Source organism: Sturnus vulgaris, chromosome 7 (genome assembly GCF_052056855.1).
Source record: "Sturnus vulgaris isolate bStuVul1 chromosome 7, bStuVul1.hap1, whole genome shotgun sequence".
Taxonomy (NCBI): domain Eukaryota; kingdom Metazoa; phylum Chordata; class Aves; order Passeriformes; family Sturnidae; genus Sturnus; species Sturnus vulgaris.
In genome coordinates this window covers 31,707,675-31,725,767 of record NC_142249.1, presented here as the reverse complement: position 1 = coordinate 31,725,767, position 18,093 = coordinate 31,707,675, and the positions used below count along the sequence as shown (strand labels likewise).

At 39.2% G+C, this 18,093-nt stretch overlaps 1 protein-coding gene across 3 annotated transcripts in view; it reads left to right on the top strand.

Moving 5' to 3' along the window:
- Positions 1-18,093, top strand: part of MYLK (myosin light chain kinase) — a 196,002-nt gene that overhangs the window by 144,924 nt on the left and 32,985 nt on the right. For all 3 annotated transcript variants that reach the window (XM_088168285.1, XM_088168286.1, XM_014871778.2), the window contains 3 exons: positions 4,072-4,122; positions 5,727-5,854; positions 9,240-9,393. In XM_088168285.1, coding sequence (XP_088024411.1) covers positions 4,072-4,122; positions 5,727-5,854; positions 9,240-9,393 — 333 coding nt within the window. The remainder of the gene's footprint in view (positions 1-4,071; positions 4,123-5,726; positions 5,855-9,239; positions 9,394-18,093) is intronic.

The window sequence follows — 18,093 nt, the reverse complement described above, 5'->3', positions numbered from 1 at the left end:
ATGAAATCTTGACATGTTTTGCATGATGGGAAAATGGTTTTCCATGTCCTGTGGTATGAGAGTATGTCATTAACCCTTCTGCTCTCCTGAGCTAAAATGAGGCTGTTCCACAAGCAGACAGAAGCAGGGATAGGTCTTGTTCCTTATGTTGCTGGAGTTAGGTATTAACTGTACTTGTTTACCAGGTGCTGATATCCATCACTACAGAAGACAAGCACATAATTTTAGGCATGCCCCTCAGGGAAGACAGTAGGAATTATGGATTGGTTGGAAATACTATCTTGAGTACTGATTTTTTTTCAGATCCTTAGAGTTTTACTTCATGCTTTATGAAAGCAAGTTGTGCAGAGAGCCATTTCAGGGGACGGCTATTCCTATTTTTAGTAAAATTCCAAAAAAGGGAAGCGAAAAAGAAAGGCTCAGAGGCTTCTGAGCATATCTGCTCTCACGATTGCACCATCAGGGAAAGGAAGAGCACAACCAAATGCCTGGCAGCTACCAGCCTGTATGGGGGTTTTTCCCCTTTTTGCTTTATGTCCCCCTGCTCAAAAACAAGCTCTGTAAGAGGCAAACCTGCCTTGTAATGTTTATGTTGTTTCTAGAAGGCAGATTCATTTAAGGGGGAAATATTACAACTTTTACATCCAGACTGATTTTCAGCATCAGCCCATTTCAATGTAAATACCAAAAGAAAGACAAACCATCTTTAAGAAAAAATGCAGCAGAAGCAGACTTGAACGAAAATTTCCAAGAGGCTCAGATACTTTAATGAAAACAATAATTTGACCTTGTAAACATTGAGTAATCTTATTAGATTTTTTTTCACTAACTGTCTCCAGCAGCCTTTGAAAAAAAGTTGCATTTCAAAGAGATGCATAAGATGAGCTGGTATTCTTAAGGAAGATCTAAGAACAGTGGAGTGCACACTATTAGCCAAAGAAACCAGCTACACAGAGCCAGAGACCTGTCCTTGTACTCATCCCCTTCCACCCTGCCCCAGCCTTTCATTTCTGCTCAGGGCTATTTGTGTCTGCAAAACAGGATATTCAGCCAGACCTTCCAGCAACCCTTGGCAATCTCCATGGTTTGATGAAGTCCAGTGACAGTCTGTATATCCTCAGTTAAGTGAATATAATGTCCTGGTGGGTAAAAACTAAAATTTAAACCAAAAAAATTGTACTTGCATATAAAATCAGCATCCTAGCTGAATGAAGTTATGAGTTCATGTTCTTTGCTTTGCTGCTATGGAAATCTTCTGATATGAGGTCTCAGAATCACTGAGGTGAGAATCTTTTAAACTAGTTTAAGCACAGTTGTTCCAGTATGCACGCACCTTGCCTATTAACCAAGGTACTGAAACTAATACACAGTGTAGGCTAAGGGGTGATCTTTGAGTGAAAATTGTACTGGCAGGGATTTGCTCTTTTTTTCTGAAAAATAGAAAAATAGCAACAGTATCTGCAACCCAAGATGGCACTTGACAAATGGTGCTTTTTCTTCATCCTTGTTGCTCTTTGTTCATGTCAGGCTTAATAGAGTGTGGCAGCAATCAAATTCCTGTCATTGTAGCTTGTATTTAAAGCCATTGCAGCTCTGAGAAGAGACCCAACAGCTACTTCATCTCAGTTTAGAGAAAAGCAGAGAATCTGATGCACATGCACAAACAAACATGTTTACATGTTTCTAAATCATATAACTGAGTGAGTTTAAACGGGGTTATGCATCTAATGAGTAACTAATGGGTTTTTTCCATTAACAGGGATGCTTAAGAGCAGACGAGAGGCCAGACTCTGCAGGCCTTCCAGCTGGCACCTGATCATATACATAGTTTCATCTTCATAATATGGCTCCAACCTGAAATAAGAGTTTCAGCTCAGGGTGTGACCACACCATGACAAAGGGGAAAGCTGCTCTGAGAACACCACTTGCTGCCTTTGCTTGTACAAGTCAGGCAGGAAAGAGCATGTAGAAATACATTTGCTGTCACTCACCAGAGCAGCCAGGGTACACGTCATTCTGTTGGTGGCCCAAAAAGTGATGTGTCCCTTTAATGAGCAGTTGTGCTCTTTGAAGGATTCAGTTTAAAGAGGGTTAAGTCCCTAGGGAAGATGTGGTAGGATAGATACCTTGCTTACACCCTGGTAATCCAGTAATACTGGGATAAATGCATCACAAGTACTCATCTAAACCTTTCACTAGTTCCGTTGGTTTAGGAGTTATCAAAGAAAGGCTTCTTTGGGAAATATCCAACTATTCTTTTTTATCTCAGCCATAAGTACTGTGAGAATAACCTACCTCTCAGTTTTTGCATTTCTGGTTGCTACAAAATCAGTAAATTCAGAGCATATAAAAGCCAAGCATACTTTTAGGGAAAATTACTAAAAACTGGAAAGAAGATGGAAAAAACTTTCCTGTATTCACTGCATAAAGTCCTTCAGAACGAACTGAATAAACACTGTTGTTGACAGTTAAATCATTAGATATTTTTAAAGTAATTTGGTCTTTTCACATCCTATACCACATCATCTACTATCTCCAGTTACTCTAAAAATCAGTCTCTCTGTTGTTTGAGTTATAGCATTAGACTCCCACAGTGGTTTTGCAACTCGTGGCTCTTGAGTTTCATGGAGCATCACATGATGTTCAGGGTACCATGCACAGCTTGTAGTTTGCTGCAACCAAAAGGCTTAAAATCAAGAAACTGCTTTTATTGGTTTGGTGAAATCAGAGAGATATTTTGCTGCCCAATGTCTTTCTAATTTGAAAAAAGAAAAGAAAAAAAGAAAAGAAAAGAAAAGAAAAGAAAAGAAAAGGAAAGAAAAGAAAAGAAAAGAAAAGAAAAGAAAAGAAAAGAAAAGAAAAGAAAAGAAAAGAAAAGAAAAGAAAAGAAAAGAAAAGAAAAGAAAAGAAAAGAAAAGAAAAGGAGACAAAAAATTTCAAAACTTTTGCATCTGTTATGGCTATCACTAGGCACCTCTGTATAGTCTGCCAGATACTCAAAAGCACTTAGCACATTCTGCTTCCGTTGGAGGCAATAACATCTTAAAAGTCAGACTACTTCCATCCTGCTGCGTGGTTGAGCATAAGAAAATAAGAAATGTTCTTTCACAGCAGAGGCCATTCTCTGACGAGGATGCTTAGAATAGCAGGCAAAAAAAGAGAGTGCTGTAGAAAGAATGAACTCCTTCACTTCTGGAATTCAGTGGTTTGAAGGCATCCAGACTGTTGCATTTAATGGCCACCACTATACATACCTCCTATGAATTTGTCCTTTTCAACCTGTTTATGTTTCTGTATTGTAAAATATTACTTGTTTGTGCAGGTAGATTAGGGATGTTATATTTAACTTGGTGTTTTTCTTATGCCTGCTGTCTGATAATTTAATTGGGTGGCCTCTACTTCTTGTTTTGTGAATAACAGTTAATAGCCATTTTCTACCGATGTCTTCTCTAGTGTTCTTCTACTTACCCTGTACAATTTGTAGAATATTGTCTTCCAAAAATTTACGAATCCAGATTTCAAATCCCAAGCCATATTTTTGTAGCTATGACCTTTTCTTTAGAGAATACAGCAAAATGTTGTGCCTGCTTAAGGAAGAGGATGAGGCAGAGGGGTGGTGCTAATAGTTACTTCTGGTATATCACTGTTTTTCTTTGCGAGCTCACAAGTGGTATGAGAAACAGCACATGATGTTAATTAGACTACTTTTAATTGAGATCATTCAACATTGATTATGTTGGAAATCTGAGCAGAAATTCAGTATGAGATGGGTCTTGGCCCAGTGTTTTCACCTGTTATACTGCTATAAGGAATGGATGATGACAGATCGTGGGAGAAGTGTGGAAGATTTCTTTGATTATTTTAAAAGTTTCAGTTTCAACTGTGAACATTCTGAGAATCTTCCAGAATAATAAAAGTGGTTCTTAAAGGTATTTTTAATTCTTTATTTTAATATGCTGGAAAAACATATTATATTTTCAAGTGCCCAAGCATTGCTATAGATGTTTGTGGTTAGTCTGGTACCTTGCAAAGCTGAATTCACATGGTTTGTTGTTTGTTTTCTTTAACTAGGTGAAGCAACAGTGAAGAAGAAACCAGCTCCAAAGACTCCTCCAAAAGCAGGTAATTTGTTGCATGTGTCACCCACATTTACTAGTGCAGCTGCTTGCCTACAAAGTTTGTTTGCATATGTGATTAAATGGTAGGTAAGTGAAACTTGTTTACACTGTACTAAAAATTAAATTATGAGCATCCAAAGAGTTACTCTCAGATGGATTATAGCAAGATCCTATGAAGTGTCAGTAATTTATGCCCTTTTGCATATCCACAACAAACCTTGGCTTTCTCTGAAAGAAATTTTTCTGTGTATCACAGAATCCTCTGCATGAGTAGCTACTACAGAGCAGGTGATAGATTCTGCTTTTCCTCATCACTGGCATTGTGGTAGCCTGTTTGTGTGTTTACAGTCTCCAAGGCAAAGCTATCTATATTTAAAGTTACAATGAAATTTTCTCTACAGGAACCTGTTTTCAATGTCTTAATACTTTGTCAGACTTTTAACCTGCTCAAGCTGCTTTCTATGCCAGATTCTATGCCGGATATGCCTAGTTTCCTTCAGATATTTTCAAAACAAAAACACTTTTAAAAGGTAAAGTCTAGAGTGGGGGGAAACCCATTTTATTTTAATTACTTTGAAAAGGAAAGGAAAGCAGTTTTTTTCATGCCCAGTAGCCCTGTGCTTTGTAAAGAATATTACATTTGGCAGTGAGGTCATTGTAATATTAGGGAATGCCCCTTATAATTTCTGTCAATGTGTCCTCCAGTCTGCCTCCTTCCCCTCCAATACACAAACACAAGAATAATTTTTTTATCATGCTACTTTTATAAGCAACAGTATAGGTTTCACCCTGGAGTTGTCCAGCCTATGATATTTCTGGCATCTGTGCTTAGCAGCTACCAGGGGTCTGACACACTCAGCTGCACAGCTGAGAGCCAGGAAGGAGCACTGTTAGCAGGAGATGTTCTGCCATCTATTGATACTCAGGCAGTGAGAGGGAAGAGGAGGAGGAATGTCTGATTCAGGAATAGAGGGGAAGGAATGGGACTGCAAGGTTTAAAAGAAGCACTGTGATATACAAATAAAAAGATCCATCATCACTCATGGCAAAATTTAGTGTTGTGGAGAAAGACATCAATCATCTTCCTTGTCTCTCATGGTGTTTCTGTGCCACATAATATTTATATGGCTACTGAAGCCAGAATCCTCATAGGCAGATCTTGAGTCTTAAATTTTCTGAATTCTGTTGAATTCTGCTGACATCAGGGAGCAGCTTTGCAGACCCACTCAGCACATGCCAATTGATAAGAAGGTAGCTGGAGCCATTCTTCAAAAATGCAAAGTTCAAAAGAAAAAGATTTTCTGAAAAACACACAACAAAATTTCATAAACTGTATATTTGGAATTGGTGGTAGGTGCCAATGTTTTTGTCTTTTGCATGTCTGTACCTTGGTCTTGCATGAGCAAACTTTGGATGGGTAAATTGTTATTGCTTCACTCCCCTAGAATTAACAAATCCACAGAATTTTTTTCATTGCAAGCAACAGGTAACTGCTAATCTGGATTTCAAATGCTGTTCTGAAACAGTTGAGCTGAGAAATGTATGTGTTTTGAATTTTAAGAAAACTTATAATCATTCAAAGGGTTTTTTTACTTTTTTTCCCTTCAGCTGCTCCTCCTCAGATTACTCAGTTCCCAGAAGACAGAAAAGTCCGTGCAGGTGAATCAGTGGAATTGTTTGCCAAGGTTGTAGGAACAGCACCCATAACCTGCACCTGGATGAAATTCCGTAAGCAGGTAAATTTTCTGGTCTCTTTAACAATCGTTGAAAAAGCAGAACTGGAAAGGAACATCAAGGACTATCTCCCCTTTTTCCATCTCCCTTCCTGAGGAACTGCAAAGTCCATGTTTTTCCTACAGATGTTTTCCTCACCTCTACTGAAGACATTTCACTGATGAAGATTTCACAACCTACATTAGCAAACTATTGCACTGTTTATATAGCCAGAATGTTAGGATTTTTTTCCTAATGCCAAACCCAAATCTTTCTTGCTACAGTTTAGACCCTTTGCTGCCCGTCCCCTCCTGTAACAAATAATAGTTTATTTGTGAAGAGCCTTAGACCATGAATTAAAGGATAAGTGAGAAAGATACAGGTATCTGAAAAGTATCTGTCACAGGGGACATTTCTCTTCTTTGAAAATGATCCCTTTTTTTGGATGCTGGGTCTAAAGTTATGTCATAGGGGTAAAATAACATATAAAAACTTGAGTGAATTGTCTTGCAACACAAACGTCACCATACAGGGCACAACAGCAATCCATGCCATCAGTGCCCTCACTGCCTAGATTTAAAGTTCTTTCTACTTGAATTAATATCTTTAAATTATATCACATGTCCATAAGGGCAGTGTTTTAAGAGAGTTGCTTTAATGAAACTATTTAGAATCACTTTAAATCAAATAACCCAATATGCAAGTTCAGACTGGAAGATGAAGAGTCACGTTAGGACAGAGCAAATATAAATATCTGCTGTAGCTGCTGTTCTGTTTATTTCATTCTGAACTTGTTATGCACTCTATAGAACATAAATAAAAACATCTCCTCGTAGAAGGAAGTTTAGACTCTAAATCCAGACATGTCAGCATTTAACTGAAAAAATTCAAAACAATTTGTTAGTGCAAAGGGTATTCCAGAGTCCATCCTTGCTAACTCCAGATAACCTCTTACTTTAGGGGAAAGGGTGTTTTTTTTTCCTGAACTCTTATATTTCCTTAAATTTCTTTAGCTTCAAGACTGAAGTTAACCACTGCTTTCCATAAAACATAGGTCTCAGAAGCTTCAGTGACATTCAGTGTTTCATTTTGCTAAGCTCTGTCTTGACATTTAGATAAAATGTACCCCTCAAAAGTGAGTTTCAGGTTTATGCAGAATTCTGAGTTCATTGTTGAATACAACGATCCTATTTAACTAGATTTTAGGGCCTTTTTTATATGCAAGATTTATGTGATAACAGGAGCTAGCAGCTCCTAATGCCTATATCAGATCCATAGCCTTTGATTCAGGATATTTTCTCCCTTGTAAAATGCTATTTTTACCATCTGTATACTTTCTTCTTTGGTTATCCACTACAAGACAAAGGGAAATATTGCAAAATCATAAATTAAAATTACAAAAGTTTTAAAATTATTCATTCTGGTGAATGAGATACAAAAGAAAAAAAAAAAAAACTTCAGGAAGGTTACCAAACACTGTAGGAGGACAAGTGAGGGCAGCAGTCTCTCATTTACTAATTTCAAAGGGGAGCCACTTACTCTGTCCTGTGCTGCACCATAATTTTGCTTTATTTTTCATTTATGCTTGACCACATATTGTTTGATGCTTGGATTTCTTTCTTTTCTATCTAACTATGGTTGATTTCAACTCTGTTCCATTCCCAGTCCTGAAAGTGAAAACCAGCCAAGTGTTTTGACAATTTACTGGGAGTTATTTGCAGTTGTTATTTGAGCTGATCCAGCAAGTGGTGAGCTGTGATTTCAGCCCTGCTGCTGTTTGCTGCAGCATCCTCTCCATGTTTCTTCCTCACATTCCCTCAGGTACAGGAGAGCCACAGTGGCCTCTCTCAGGTATATTCCAAAAGAGTATCTTTTGTTTGAAGAAAGGGAATGTCATGAATGTGTGACCCATACTGTTGTATGCCATGGCAGTGTAGTGGAGGGATGCTGGAACGGTGCTGAGCTAAAGAGGGGAAAGCCTTGGAAAGCCTTGGAAAGTCTTGGAAAGCCATTTCCTTAGCTGAGTCCATCACTGAACACTGCCAGCTGTTAAAGCTTCCTAACTACGACCAGTGAGTGACTTTCAGGATCCCAAGGATCCAACCCATGTTCCCCACAACCACTGCAAACCACTGCATCCCTTCAGGGCTGTTTCTTCATCCTTTCAAGGATGTATCTGTATCCCTTCAGGGCTTTCTCTGTATCCTTTCTGGGCTTTCTCTGAATGATGCAGATCTAGTTCTATTGTCACCCCTTGACTAATTTTAATGAAGCAAAGCTTAAAAGACAGTTTAGAATGTCAGAAGTATCTTGGCAGGGTGGAACAACTTTTAGTATAATTTAACCCTACATAACCCCATTTGCTAACTTTCTATTTGAGTTATTGTAGGAAAATCTTTCTAAAGTTACTTTTGGGCAGATAGAAGTGCGTGTGTTTTGTCTCAGTTGAGGAAAGAGCAGGGAAAGTCCTGTTCTTAAAATTTTGATTTCTTCTCTGAATATATGGGACAAGATAAGGCAAACTAAATAGCCTTCATTTTTAATTAAATTCTGAGAATGGCTTGGAAGAGTCACTTATCTAAAAAGGAAGTGGTGGGAGGAAGAAGGGCATTGACATTATGTTGTCTGTTTCATAAGAACACAGTGTACAGCTTCTATAATTGCTGTGTAGCATTATGAAGTTTATAAAGAACTGTTGTGTCTCAAGTTAATGCTGATTAAAATTTAAGTCACCTTGGCCATTTATGCTATGATATCTCTATTTCAATTAAAAACTAGTTCATAATATGCCTATGGTATTCAGCAGAGATTTGGGTTTTTGCTCCTCCAGAAAATTAAAAAGCTATGGGAAAGCTTGATCTGCTCTTTGAATGTCTCTCTGTACATGTGTAATGTTGTATCTCCATTTTATACAACATTGTCTTCCGTTGTTCAAACCCAAGAAACTGCTTTGTGTGGAAGTAAAGAATAAGCCTGGTTAAAACAAGAGCAAAGTCACAGCTGTGGATGGTCTGCACCTTGGGCAGAGGGGGAATGGCAAATGAGCTAAGGCTAAGCCCTTGTTCCACCGTGGTTCTCTATGATACATGAGACCAAACTTTGTTCTTTTGACAATTGCACACTTTGCACCTTCAGCCTGTCAAAGAGAAGTTAAAAAGTGACATTCCTGTTCCTTAGTGGGGTTCAAGCAATACCAGTGCTCCCTGTGGCTTTCTCAGGACTGGAGCCATTATGATATTCCACTGCATTTCTAGGTGATTTGTGTTGATCACAGTTTACCAGCTGCATGTACTCACTTCTGTAATAGAGTTATCTGCAGATAACACTCAATAAGATAACATTGCATTGTGCTTTGAGCTCTTCAGGTACAAAGAAATCTATCACATAATTTTTCTTTTAATTTGGCAGATTCAAGAAAATGAATATATTAAAATTGAGAATGCTGAAAACAGCAGCAAGCTAACAATATCATCAACAAAGCAGGAACACTGTGGATGCTACACCCTAGTTGTAGAGAACAAACTTGGCAGCAGACAAGCACAAGTCAACCTTACAGTTGTTGGTAAGTCCATAATAATATTTTATTTATGTATTATTCTTCAGACATCAGTCTACATTTTCATTTTATATAACGATATGCATCAGGTTAAATAAAATAATCAGTTAAGAAGACTGAAATAAAAGCTAGTATTTCAGAAAATGAACAGTGACATTGTAATAAGGACTATGAGCAAGATCAGTAGGGCTATACTGTGTTTATTTGGAAAAATTCCATGGTGATGAATGTATAAAATACATAAAATACTTATGCCTAAAAAAAAATCCCCCACATGATAAAAACAGCTCATGTCTCCATTATAGATTCCTACCATGGTCTACCTTGGTGTGGATGCACAGCAAAGAGCTTCCAGGGAAACCCAGAGAAGTTCCATAAGCAGAGATGCCATTTGGCTAAAACACGAGTGTGTGGGATGTGTCTGTTTCTGGGCCTGTTACCTGGGCACTTCAGAGGGGTTATCACGTAAGGTGGGGCCCTGACAGCCACGTGGTTGTGAGCAAGGCAAGAAATGTGGGTGTAAGGCCAAAGGTGAATGTCTGACTCCAATGAATCCAATGGCAAAATACCTTTAATCCAAGCTGGACTGGACATTCATTCCAGCAATCCAGTGAATACCATATGAGGTTTAACGAGTACAATCACACTTTCAGGTACAATATCCACTGAAGCAGACTGAATGTTACTCAACTGCATGTTGCTCTACTTATTGTCAATAGAGGTTTCCTGATTATTTAAATTAATTCCTTTCAGTCTGTGGCTTTAATTGCAGTTACAAGGTAACTTTCAATGGATGAGTATAAATATCAAGTAGATTCCAGCAACATGCCAGAGAATTCAAGAACAGAAGAAAATAGAATCAGTATTTTTCCCATGGTGCATAGATAAAGTGTACTACCCCTTCCAACAGTGGGTTGTACAGGTCAGAAGTACAGCTAGGTTAAAAATGAGCACCATTGGTCTTTGAATAAACATATCCATTGATCTGCATATAGGTTTTGGCTGCTAAACCCCAACACAGGTGATTAGCAGCTGAAAGAATGGCAGGAGATTAATTGTTCTTTGCATTTCCCTCCTTTTCACTCTTTCCTAGTCAACTGCTGCAGGCAGCTAATTGTAGCAGGTTATTGGGTAAGATGGATTTTTTTAGCTGCACAAGGCCGACAATTCCTATTATCTTGTTCCTGTGTGAGCCTTGACTCATTATTATATAAGTCGCTGGTTTATATCCTTTGGAGTTAATTGGTTTGAAAGTCTTTGAATTCTATAACCTTATAAAGCTACATCTCAAGCCTCCTGCTTTGCTCTTCCCTAAGAAATGTGCCAGAGAGCCGTGGGATTCCCAGAGATGCTTTTTGGAAAGTTGGGTGAAGAATCCTTACAATGTGCAGGAGTTTGCCATATGTTTTGCTGATGACAAGCTCTCTGTTTGCAGCTAAAAAGAATAAATTCCATCTTGTAAAATTGCCAAGCTCTTCAGTGAGACATCTCGCTGATGTCAGCACTGCTGAAGGCATGACAAGTCCTCACAGCTCCCAGCTTGCTGCACATGCATTTTAAGGCCAGATTCTTCCATCTGGGCACTCAAAAATATGGGAAAAGGGAGCAAAAATGCCATCCTTCTAGGAAGGGGTTAGAATCTCACTAGTGAGATAAAATCCTTCACGCTGTTTGCACCTTTGAAGGTGTCAAATGTTCACTGAAGTTGGAAGGTACTTTTCTCTGAAGCCTGTCAGTCAAAAAAGGGAAGCTGTGTTTCTCTGAATATGCAAAACCTGAGACTTCTGAGTCTACCAAAGCTCATCCTTAGTCCTAAATTCCTGCCTGTTCATTCTCTCTGCTTCATCCCAAGTACTGGTAAGAAACTTGCCCTGCCTGCTCTGACACCACTTTCATAACAAGCATTGGTGGAGGAAGTCCTGATGTTAGAGATCAGCTCTGTTTGCCTTAGCCCTTTACAATAAGGCCCTAAATTCTGTTTGAGCTGCCTCTCTGTGAGTTTACTGAAAAAAGGCACATCCGTGCGTGTGCTGTGTGCTCAAAACACTGCAGCCTGACCACACTGAACAACTGAGCCTTGAATGTGTTGAAATTACAATTACAGAACATTTGCTTTCTGGAGGACTGTGTCTGAGCAAACCCAGAGCTGCATTTCTCAAAGGGCTAGCTAACAAGCTTGGCTCTTCTGAATTTTAGCAAATCAAAGACATTTGTTAAAATATAAAATGAAACACATATGGAAATAAAGATGTATTTATTTTATTATTAACTCTTACAACCATGTAGGTTTCAATGTCTTCATGCTGATGAGCAAGTTTCCTGTGTGAAAGACTCCAACAAACATTTCTCAAATTAAATTCGGACTGTAACACATGTCAAGAGCTGGCTGCCCAGCAAAGTTGTGCAGTCTCCATCCCTGGAGGTATTCAAGTTCAGACTGGATAAGCATCTGAACAATCTGGTCTGACCTTATAGCTGATCCTGCTTTGAACAGAAGGTCTAAAGACCTTCCTGAGGTTATTTAAAACCATCCTGGATCTTAGTTGTATACTTGCAGTTGTCAAAGGCCTTTCTTCCCAAAGAAAAAAAAAAAAACATCATTGACTTAACCTCCAATCAGAGGACAAAGGATTGAGCTTATCAGACAGGATTCAAATCAGAAATGATCCTGCTATGATTTAAACCCTGAGTCTTAGACTCAGAGTAAACTCTGAGTACAATTTGTAGAAATTATTTTTAATAATGACATTTTGGGAAACAAAGATACCCTGCATTCCTCTGAATTTAGCTCCCAAAGTCTTAAATTTAACTGTCAGACACAGGCCTCAACTACAATCTTAATTGAACCATGCAAGGGTTCTGACACATAAAGCATTTCAATAGTTTATGATTTGATGCAGTTTGGGCCATGGGAAAGGATGCTCTTGAAAGAAGCCCAACTTTATTCTAAGGAATTTTATTTCCTTTAATGAATGTCAATGAACAAAATGTCCATTACACTCAGCCTGCAGTGTGAGCTGTGTGCAATCCACAGAGCAGATGCACTGATACATAAACAAGTTAGAGGAGACTTTTTAAATAATGGTGTGGTGCTGAGCACACAGCACTCAGCCACAAGGACTGAGCCTCGTGATTCACTGTGTAACGCTGTACAAGCACTAATAATACTGGGAGACCTGCAAGTCTGTGAGACATTCAAGTTAAGCAGTATCTTCTTTTAAAGGGTTGACTGGTCCCAAAATGTCCATGTTGAGCTCTTCTCTCTTGTTATGATCAGTTCTCTTAAATAAGCAATTTCCTTAGCTGACTGACCCCTCTAGGGAGGTATTGTAACATGTTTCTGCTCCAAAATCAAAACAGCCTGATGTGAGATTGAGCTGAAGATTTATAGCAGACAGTGTGTCAGATTGAAGTGGACTTGTGTTGCCAAAGCTGTTAAACGAGCCAACGAGGAGCTTAGTGTAAAATATGACTGATTTAGGCAAGGTAGAACCCTCACTTTACAATGACAGCAAGGAATATTCATTCCTTTCATGCCATTTATTGGATGTATTTGATATATTTATCAAGTTTATGACTCTGAACATTTTAGCTGTTTGATAGCCCCAGGTCTATAACCACCCTTGAAAAAGAAACTTGATTTGCCTACTGGCTAAAGCTGGGTACTACGACAAAGAGTCAGAAAAATAACACAGTATTCAACAAGGATATCTGGCACTACAGAAATAATCTGTTCTGCAGCTATGCCACAAGCTTGCCACATGCTTTTGGGCATACTGCTTCATGTTTCCATGCCTACTATTCAGGGGCTTTTTGATGATCAGTGTTTAGTGAATACTTTGGATATTAGTGCTGTCCTTTATTTTTTAAAAAACAGAAGCAGAAATACACATACTACCTAACTGGAGGATGGTTTTGACTAAATTTGTTTGTCTTTTATAAATCCTTTGGGATTTTTACTGTTCCTGATGTGGTATTTTGTGTATATATATGTATGTCTATATATGTAAATGATTGTACACAAACACACATATATAAGTATCGTGGTGATTAGTAAGCTCTATGGTAGATATCTGCAAAAGAATGAGAGCAATGTCATTAGACCCTGAGAGGTCTAAAGTTAAAAGTTAAGGTGGATTTATTACTCTCATCATTGGTGCATGTACTGTGTTTTGCAGCCTTCTCTGCTGTTGGAAAGTGATAAACCAAGTACTCAAGGACACACACACACACACATATATATATCTATATAAGCATGTTGCCCACAGGCATGCAAGTACTATAACATGAATTCACTAATACCTGCTCCTCTACTCCATTCCATACTTGATTTAGGATGGGGAAGTTACTTTCTGTAAGGAAGGTGTTACTTCTATGCCTTTTGCAGAATCTGTGTGAGCACAGTCTTTCCAAAAACTAATGAGAAAATACAAATTTACTTGAGAACAAGGTCTGATCATCACTACCTCCAATAGTCATTGAATGTAATGGTAGGATTATTAATTGCTGCTATGAAGGGCTTGGTTCTGGTTCCACGAGTCACATATATGCTTTATAAGCTTTATTAGCATTTGTTTTCTGCCCTGAAGCTCTGTTACAAGGAAATGTGGTAGCAAAACCAGCGATGCACAGTGACCCTTTCAGCACTGTGAATGCATTGTGTGAGATGCTGAGAAATCTGGTGCAGTGCTCACCACTCAGACAGAGAGGACCCAATGGTCAAGGCTCTGTGCTCCCTCTCTGGAAAAGTTAAGTGCAGACATCTGGGAAGCAGACAGTGAAGCGAGACACCCACAGACATTTTGACACTGAATATTGCAGCTCAGAAGTGCAAATATTAATGATTCTGAAGTTCTTCTTTTGAAAAGCATCAGATTATATCTTGCAGTATCCATGTGATTCCCTGTTTACAGTCAGGTCAAGAATGCAGTGAATTTCCTAAGACTATGTGGGTGGACTCGCTCTGTAACCTTCAACCTTTCAAATTCCTCTGGATTGCTGGAGTATTTTTGTCACTGGTTTTATGGTTAAAGGGCAACAACACTGGTGGTTAAGGAAGAGATGTCTTATGTTGCTGCTGTTGTAGTTCAAGAGTATAGTAACCTCCACTGTCAGCTTCCCACTAGTGCATAGTGGCAAAATTCTGCAGCCATTCCAAAACTAAATTTTCACAAAAAGACAAAAATGTGTAGAGGAAAACCAGCTTGTGCTGCTCTATGCATCAGTGCTGGCACACTAATCCAGGTTTATCCCTTGAATGGCCATGTAGTTTCAATGTCATTTCTGTTAGGATAAATTTCAGTAGAACTCCATGCACAGTTACTTTTTCCTGATGCTTACCTTCAGACTTTTTTTGAGGAAGAAAATAAATATCTTGACAATTGCAACAAAATTCCTGTATTTTACCTAGTTACTCAAAAATGATTAATCACAACTCCTGCATGCAAACATGGGATTGCTAGGACCCAAATTCTCTCCAGTAGATATTAATCCACTGATAGTCCTACTAGGGAAACTCCTAAAATTTATTCTGCCTTTCAGTGGGCAGGTTTGGGAGCTCTAATTCAATCAGTTATCAAAGCAGATACCTAACATGCAGCACATGAGTAATCCGAACAGCTTGTTGATTCAGGCTCAGGAGCAGATGGTTTAGAAAAAGGCTCCTGAGAATGCATTATATATTTGTTTGTTCCATTAGGGCTGTGGCAGAAGGAGATGTTCTTGTGCTGAGGGCATTTGCGTGGGAGTGGTGAGCTCTGCTTTCATTCCCAGCTCCATTCTCCTGTGTGTCCTTGGGCAAGGTCATTTTACACTTCCATGCCTCAGTTACCCCAGCAGCACAAAGTGATGCTCTGGGCCACCAGTATTTGTGAGCTACTTTATCCACAGGTCTCAAAAGGGCAGTTTTTAAATAACTTAGTTTTATGTCAGAGTTATCAGGAGGAGCAATGTGGCGAGAGTATTCTGCAGTGTATTTTACAGGGGAGGTGTAAATTTCAAAGTCTGGACTAATAAATGTTTACCATGAGGTCCTTGCCTGTGCTGGGGACGCTGTTTCATTAGGAGAAAACTCACATGCATTTCAATTTCTCTTGAGTTGTTTTGCAGGAAAACGCAGGCATTTTCTAGTTTAACTTTATCTTAAACCTGTGGCACGGTAACATACAGGGTGTACATTAGTTTTACAGGTGTTAAGGGGTAATATCTCTACTTGTGGCACTCCTCTCCCTTGGGAAAAGAGCTGCAGGGCGTAGTTTTCCAAGCAAAGCAGCGAGGTCTGCCATGACCCCGAGCCCTGTCAGCGATAGTGCCGAGTTCAGTTATGACCTTTTATGGTTTCGCTTTTCTCCTGCTGATGGATTTCAAATGAAAGCTTTGCCAGTGCTGTCGGCATGGACAGTGTTCAACTGGCTTTTGCAGCATATTAAATACCTTCCCTGGCTAAACAGCTTGTGGAATGGAATTAAATTGTTTCTTTCTGTCTGTTCTTTATCTGGCAGACAAATATCACAATAGCTAATAATAGTATTATACAGTAATATGATAACTGGATTTAGAAAGAAAACAAACCAATTTTGAACACAGATAAAGAAAACTTCTTCAGAGACATTCAGTGCTGCCTCTGTTCATAAAAGAAAGGGAAAAAAACTTTTCAGAGGCTGTGGTTATACTGTTCTCAGTTTTCAGAGGCTTTCTGCTGGAAAAATATCTCTGCTTAAGAGCCAGGGCCGTGCAAGCTCTTAATGCACAGCAAAGTCTATTGCCTTGCCTTGGCTCAGCCTGACCCTCACAGTAAGTAGCAGAACAATTTCCATTTCCCTGCACTCAGTTAGATAAGGAGATTGCTGCCTTTTTTGGTCTCTTGGAATGGTTCTTGTGTTCTGAGGGCTCTGTAAACCAAGCCATGTGGAGAAGGCAGTGAGGTCTAGATAGCACAGTCTCATGTCACATGGGTATCCTGGATGAGCTGTGGGTTCACCACCTCTGCAGAAAGAGAGAAAGTCCCTTTGCTTATGCAAAGGAGTTTTCACAGAATCACAGAATATTCTGAGTTGGAAGTGACCTACAAGGATCATCAAGTCCAGCCCTTAAGTGAATGGCCTGTACAGGGATTGAACCCACAACTGTGGTGTCATTAGCAACATGTTCTAACCAATACACCACTGAAAAAAAGGCAATGGCATCAAGTCAAATTTGTCTGATAAATAGCCATGATTTAAAGACCAGGCATGCTTATGTTTTATGCTTCTCAGAGTGCACAAATACAAATTAATAAAAGTTTACTTCAGGCTGTATCATCAAAACCTGTTTACCAAAATATTTCTGAGAATTTATCTGAGGAAGGAGTGCAGCTGAGTTCAGTTTGAGACTAAATAACAAGTGTGTGTTTCAGTGCTGGTATGGTCTTAAAAGTGGCTTAAACACTTCATGTGGGGCCAGCTCATCCCATTATCATTTACCCTAAGGAATACATGCCACAAAGAATGAACTGGAATCTGACCTCCTTGCTTTTGGGGTAGCGGTAATTTATGTGTCCCTTTGTTGAGAAGCAGGGGGTTTTAATCTGTGCCTGGTTTCCAAAGCAGTAGAGCCCTCCTTCACATCACCTCCAGTCTCCTCTTACTCCTCTCTGCTTGGCTTATGGCTCACAGCACACAGGAGCTGCTCCTGCTGCTTCCTCTGTGCTGCTGGTGTCAGCAACTTAATGCAGCCCCTGTGCTGCTGTGCAAACAGTGCCTGAGTCAGGTTTGAGGCCAAGGCAGCTGCTTATCCAGCTCCTCTGCCTGCCACAAGGCCTTGGAAGCCAGCTTGGGGCAGCCCTACTCATATTGCCAGAGACATTTACCTGCAAAGGCATTGGAGTTTGTAGGATTCTGACCAGGTTCAACAGGAGTATGTGGATACAGCCCGTCTGACCATGATCATCTGGAATGTCATGTGTCTTGATTTAGGGGTTATATACATAACTATATACATGTAACTTACATAACATGTAAGCTAGCCAAGGCTGGAGTACCCCTAGTTTCATATAGTTAAGCTACCTTATGGTGGCTTTCTTTTGTTGCATGTAACAGTGAAATTGAAGTTAGATCTCAATATTTTAAATTAGTTCCTTCTCCTACAGAAATGTGCACAAGTCCACTTTTGGATGCACTCCCTTCCTTCGAGTTCACATACTGGATTGTAGCTATGGGTTCCAGAAGAGGAAGAACAAAATTATGGTTCGTTAAAGCCAATGTAAAGCCCTCATAATAAAAGCCTAAGTATGAAATATGATTGTGCATGTAAAAGCTTCACATGACATGCAGCAGAATATTGGAGACAGGCAGCTCAGGGACATCAATGGTAAACACTAAAACAGAAGGACAAAATAGAGAACTGTGCTTGTCTTCCACACCCCTCCTCAACTCATGGGATGTTTTTATTGGAAGCAGTTAATTGCACTGATAGAGAGTTCATATTCCAGAAGGGAATGTAGTCTGGCAAAATATTCTAGCTTTCAATACGGACAGATGAATACAGGGTAACCTTTAAAATCCCCATAGAGTAAACTACTGAGAAACAAAACAGACACATGGAGAGACCATCTGCAGATTCTCTGAATGCACGGAGCTGTAGAATACACTCCAGTCTGATATCAAGTCATTTTTAAGCATGGTAAAATGGTACATATACATCTGTCATATTAAAAAAGAGCAAAGATTA